At 47.7% G+C, this 6,000-nt stretch overlaps 1 protein-coding gene across 1 annotated transcript in view; it reads left to right on the top strand.

Moving 5' to 3' along the window:
* The first annotated feature begins 1,914 nt into the window (after positions 1-1,914).
* The window catches only part of MMD2 (monocyte to macrophage differentiation associated 2), a 247,430-nt gene continuing 243,344 nt past the window's right edge, over positions 1,915-6,000 (top strand). Inside the window, exon 1 of the mRNA XM_086949686.1 lies at positions 1,915-2,132. Within this exon, the coding sequence (XP_086805812.1) occupies positions 1,915-2,132 (218 nt within the window). The remainder of the gene's footprint in view (positions 2,133-6,000) is intronic.

The following is a 6,000-nucleotide window of genomic DNA, read 5'->3' as shown; positions in this document are numbered from 1 at the left end:
CTTACGGGTGCTGGGGTGGCTGCTCCTGCTGGGCTTCCTTGTCTCCGCTGCTAGGGTGCCAGGCTGGCTCTCTTGCCGGTGCTGGAGGTGGGGTGGCTGTCGTGAATGCTGCCACCACCGCGGCAGAGCAAAGGAGCAGCGTGGAAGCGAGGAGCGTGGTATCGGAACTGGATCGGAAATGGATCGAAACTGGATCAAGAGTTGAAGAAGCAAGAAATCAAAGAACCCTGACTAGGATTGTGGTCTGTACTTGGACTGGGTGCATACCTCTGCTAACTAGAGACCAAAATTCTAACCCTCCCTCTTCTGCCTTCCCCTCTGTGCACTCTCACTTCATCTTTTCCATCTCTCAATACCTGTCTCTCTTCTCCACGTCTCTCTCCCCCTCTCTTCCTCTAGTACACCTCCCTCACGCACCACACGATCCTTTCCTTCTTCTCTTTCTGCAAGCCCCTTCTATCATCTCCCTTCTCTCCCTATTGCTTGTTATCTTTCCCTCTCATTGTCTCTCCCTCTTTCTCACCTCCTCTCTTTCAACCCTCTCATAATATTCACCTCTACACTATCCACTCATTTCTTCAGCAACTGCCTACTACTCCTCCTACTTTCGCTATCTCTCCATCTCCTTCTTCTCTTGACTCCTCCCCTCTCCCTCTGGCCCCTCACCTCTTCATCTCCTCTCTCCGCCATCTGTATTACCCTATCACTGTACCCCCCATTTTCCATTATTTGGCCATCTGTGTTTCTATCATCATTTCTTTCGCCCTCTTTTCTCCTCCTTTATTTCTAGCTTCTCCCTCTTCGCCCCTTCTACTCTGCCACTCTCCTTTGTCCCCTTACTTCCCTTTGTTTTGCCCTTCCTCCTCTCCTCCCCCCCTCTCCCTCTACGTCGCTCCTTCCATTCTTAACCCCTGTTGCTCTTTCACTATTTTCTAAGTACCTCCTATTCCACTCCCCTTCTCTACCAACTTGCGTCCATTTCCTTTCTTCCCTCCCCTCTCGCTTTCTCCCCTTTTCCTCTCTTCCACTCTCCCTTGGTCTCCATCCTTTCCTTTATCCTCCTCTGACCTTTGCCGTTCCCGTTTTTCCCCTCTCCCTCGCTGTTCAACCTCCTCCTCTGTCATACCTCTGCCAGCCTTCCTCTCGTTCCTGGTGTACTTATTATACCCCTTTTCTCTCCCCATGCCCTCCAGCATGCTTTCATTTTCTTCTCCCCTGCCTTGCCTTAGGCTTTTCTTTTCTTCTCCACTTCTCCCGCGTTAGTTCTATTCCTTCCTCGATCACATCTCCGTTTCGCCGCTATCTCCTTCTTTCCGTGGGGTTGCCGCTTTTGCAAAAAGCTCTGTTGAGCGACTCTGTGGAGAATAATACATTTTTCAGGGACTTGCAGAAAACGTCACTGGGACGTGCTTACCGAGAAGATAAAAAGGTAACAGGGTCGCGGCAGGCGAAACACCGAAATGTTCTCAAAACGTAGGGATTATATTTTGACAACCAGGACAGGTGGCGCCGGCTGGCTCAGCCCTCCACCCCATCGGCGCCCCCTCTCTTCCATCTTTCTCTCTCCATCTTCCCATATTTCATTTCAGTCCCTCGCTTTCCCACCGCTTGCGCTCTCGTCCTCAGCATCCCCGCTTGTGTTCTTCTCTCTCGTCTCCACTCCTCCACCTCCCCTGCCAGTCCACCCCTCACTCCCACGCTCCCTCCCCTGACCTCTTTCCTTCTCCCCTCCCTTCAAGCCCCCCCTCTCTTTATCTCTACCCCCGTTCGCTCTCTGTCTAGCCCTCTTTTCTCCCTTCCTGCCTCTCTGTTGCATCTATCCCTCTCTCTCCACCTCGCCGCCTCCCGCCCCCGCCTCTCCCCCTTGCCTGACTCCCACATGCCAGTGCTGAGTGACAGACAAAGCCGGATCGGATGAAGTTGTGCGAGTCCCCCGGGCGCGGCGCTGAGTCCCCGGGTGCTGGAGGAGACCCCCCCGGCTCCCGTGGGGCCCTCCCGCAGGACTGGGGCTCCCCGTTATTGGTGCTGATGGGCTGGCCCCTGGGACCACCCGGGCCGTGGCTGGACCCCCATGGACCGGTTCAGATGTTCCTGTCCAGGCGGCTGGACTTCCAGAAGAGCCGATACGCCAGGTAGGACGCCTGTTCCTCTTCACTGGCGGGGTACTGCAGGTAGCGTCCGGCAGGGGGCGGTGTGCGCAGCTGGAGGAATTCTAAAATACACCCTCCCTTAGGAGCTCGACCCGGCGGATTCCCACAGGTGGTCCTGGGAGGGAAGAGGTGGGAGGCTGAGCCCGCCGCTCCCGCGGGAAAATGCTTTTAATTAATTAAAATCACAAATGTCCCCGTTTCTGCGAGTATGTGAGGGATTTTGGGATACAGCCCCCAAGAATATGGGGGTGTTCATAATGGAAGAGGGTTGTGGGGCTTATTTGCATATGCCTAGGATGTGGCTACATTGTTTTGTTGGGGCTTTGATGTCTGGACGTGGGATGGGGCTTTGTAAGATCTGATTAGGTTTTCACTTGGGGGGGGGGGGGGCTTACAGGACTTTCCAGGGTCTCACAAAATAAATAAAACTACATTTAAAAAAAATCAGTTCAGGGTCTCGGATGGGGGGGTTGCTCACAGCTTTCAGTCCAGGATCAAAGGTGGGGTCGTAGCTGGGAGTCTCAGACGGACCTGTTCATGGTTCCCCCTTAAAAGCAGAGAAAGACGATCTCCCACGGAGCTGTCCAATGTTTCACTCCGAGGAGGGGAGGGGGCGCGGGTCTGCCGGAAGTGATGCCCTCCCTAACTTACTTCTTTATCTGCGTCCTCGGCAAACATCAACCGTGGTCGGGGTACCATCCTCTCGAGATAGGGGCGGGGCCTCCAATGCTCAGCTGGGCCACATCGAGCTTACTAGTAGGCTGAGTTAGACAGGGAGGAATTGATTTTCTTTTGACACAGTGGCACATATGTTTGATCTGATTATTGAACTTCCCCGAAAATGTATAGTTTGCTTTGAATTACTTAGGGTTATGTATACAGCTTAAGATAACAGAATACATTTATTGTTAACTGTCCCCATGCTAGTATCTGTCCAAGGTCTCACAGAAGGCGGGGGAGGGGATGTAATTCCAGGGAAAAGAGCTGGGATCAGGGGGGCAGAAATTACTGACGGGTTAAGCAGCATCTGTGGGATAAAAAGATCAAGGAGCTCGTGCGTGTGTGCGCGGGGGCGCACGTGCAGGCGTCTCTGTGCGCGTGCGCCCTCATGAGAGCATGCAGGCGTCTGCGAGAGTGCGAGTGCGAAAGTAAGAAAAATAATCTTAAGAACCCATAAATTGGGGGCAAGGTGTGGCAGACGAAATGGGGTGGAGTAAGGAGGGACAGACATTGAAAAGCAGCCAGGCAGTCAATTTATACATTTACTTTAAAAAAACATCTGCTGCAATAAAATTGGCAATAAGGACATCTATTCTAGCTTACTTAATTGGTCACAGAGTAGAGAGGGTGCATTTTAAAATGTGCTACAAGGTTAAGCCACCTGCTGCAGGGATCTTTGTGTGCCCAGCACTTTTGAGGGGATTATGACAGTGGTAAGAGAACTGGAGTGGTTAAAGTAAGAAGAGTTTAGTGTTTTATCCAGTCACAGTTTTGGCTCATAAAGTAGCATAGTGGGTTAATGTGCCTGATGCAAACCACATTGTGTGACATGCAGATTACAGATTTGTATTTTATGCAGACAGGTAAGTGGATGGATACTGCGTTGACACAGATATCATTTTGTTACTTCCGGTTCATTCATTTAAATCCTTCTAATATAGCACAGTGATCTATTTACAGTCATCAAGGAGCTGAACGCAAACTGTAAGTCATGGATTAAACTCCTTGTTGTTCCCTTTCTCAATCTGTTGTCGTGCTAAGATTGCATAAAAGTGTTCCTTTGAGAAGTAATATTGTCATATTAGTACAGACAACCACAGTCATTGTGTTGCGTTTTATATTCTGATGTTGTGTTTCTCCTGACCATTCACTCTTAACATATATTGTTTACAAGTGTGGACAATATGTGATTCCAACACATTACAACTCTCACTGCCTCTGTTATATTTTATGGACACATATTTACGCACTTTATAATTTATTGTACCTCTGTGTGTGACGTAAAGTGCTGTGTACACTGGGATGAGGAGCGTTAAAAAAAGAATTAAATAAAAAAATGTGCCTTTCAAATCATTATTTGTGTAATTACTCATACACACAGATATATCTTGCTTCTTACAGTGCATTCACATCTCTCACACAGGGGGTTGAGTAAAGTAAAAAAACCTGCCTCTAAGTCATAGTTTCTTTAATGTATCAAGATCTGACTGGTTCCCCCTACTTTCCAGCACTGCTTCTCACAGCTTTTGAGTTTCCTAGGTTTATTCCTCTGAGGCTCATTTCATCAACAGTTTATTATTTCAACGCTGTTACTTTGTAGTTAGAAGTACTGGAATCATGCGAGGATGGGTTGACTATATTATGTGGTAAGAAAAGGACATGTTTTGGGCATAATGTGGCACATTTTGTGATAGTATTACTGCATTATTTTGACTTTTCATGACTCGCCGGAGCCAGCACATCTGTGTAGCTTGTGAAACATTTTGTTAACTTACAGGGGGCTTAGAGCCGGCTCATTGCTTATCTTTGATTGGCTTCATCATCACTGTCATATCCATGCTTTTCTTTGGTCAGCGTATGCTGGCTTCACTTCGTCTTTGTGTGTTTGTCCCTTCCGTGGAGTAGTATTGTATTGTATTGTAATTGCATATATATAGCGCTTACTAGCTCTGACGAGGCATCAAAACGCTTTTTCGGCGAGTAGCATGTTACTCAGGAACCCATGACGGATTAGTGGTGAAATAGTATAGTGAAAATATGAAAGTAATTTGTGCGGTGGATATGTTAGTCAGGTATTTGTATTGAGAAGGATAGTGGAGGGACAGAAGAGAGAAAAAGGTTTGCCTTTATATAGCACCCGCCAACCCTGATGGGGTGCCGAAGCGCCTCCTTGGTGAGCAGCATGCCACCCTGGAACCCACAAAGGACCAGCGGTGAACATGTACAGTGAAAATTCGAAAGCAATCTGAGCAGTGGACATGCCAGCCAGTCACCTGAATCGAGAAGGACAGTGGAGGGATAGAGAAGGGAAAAAAGCCTGCACCTACACAGCGCCTGCCACCCCTGATGGGGTGCCGAAGCGTCCCGTCTGCGAGCAGCACACTACTCCGTAACCCTATTTGCCAACTGCCCTCGAAGAACTAAACATCGAGGAAGTTTGGAACAGCCAGTTGGAACGAGCATCGTTCAACAAAATTTGTAAATTAAATGCAAAGTCACTATCCCTGGTAAAGGACAAAAGAACCTTGGCTAATCGCCGACATGCCTGGACAGTAATTAACTCATATAAAAGACTAAAACCACAATTTTATCTAGAAGCTCACTTCCGGCTATCGCTAAAAATGAAATTCATGGCATATAGACTGGGCGATCATTGCTCAATGGACCTAATCCCAACCTGGAAAGTAAAAAAGCAAGAAAAGACATGCCGCCTCTGTGGGTACCACACAGAAAGTTTGGATCATCTATTGTGCACTTGCGAGACCCTAAAAGCCGAAAGAAGAACTATGCTGAAATCAGTTCTAAACGCCTTAGGAATCCGCACCTGTAGGCAGGCGGTCACAATTTGGTTGGGTGCATCTTCGAACATTCTAATATGTTGTGGAGTAAAATTTATGACTCTTGTAGAGACTTTATTGAAACAGATCAAATTTTGAATCTAGAAAGAGATCGTGTTTTAGGAACTGTAAAGTTTTGGTCATTTATGAAATTTTATCTTGTTTTTACATTTATGGTTATTTTATATGTATACTTTAAGGTTGTGAAAAACCAAATAAAGTCACATTTGATGTACTCCGTAACCCACAATGGACCAGTGGTGAACCAGCACAGTGAAGCACAAAATCAATTA

The sequence above is a fragment of the Lissotriton vulgaris genome, unplaced genomic scaffold, assembly GCF_964263255.1.
Source record: "Lissotriton vulgaris unplaced genomic scaffold, aLisVul1.2 SCAFFOLD_924, whole genome shotgun sequence".
Classification (NCBI taxonomy): Eukaryota; Metazoa; Chordata; class Amphibia; order Caudata; family Salamandridae; genus Lissotriton; species Lissotriton vulgaris.
This window is presented reverse-complemented; position numbering and strand designations above follow the sequence as displayed.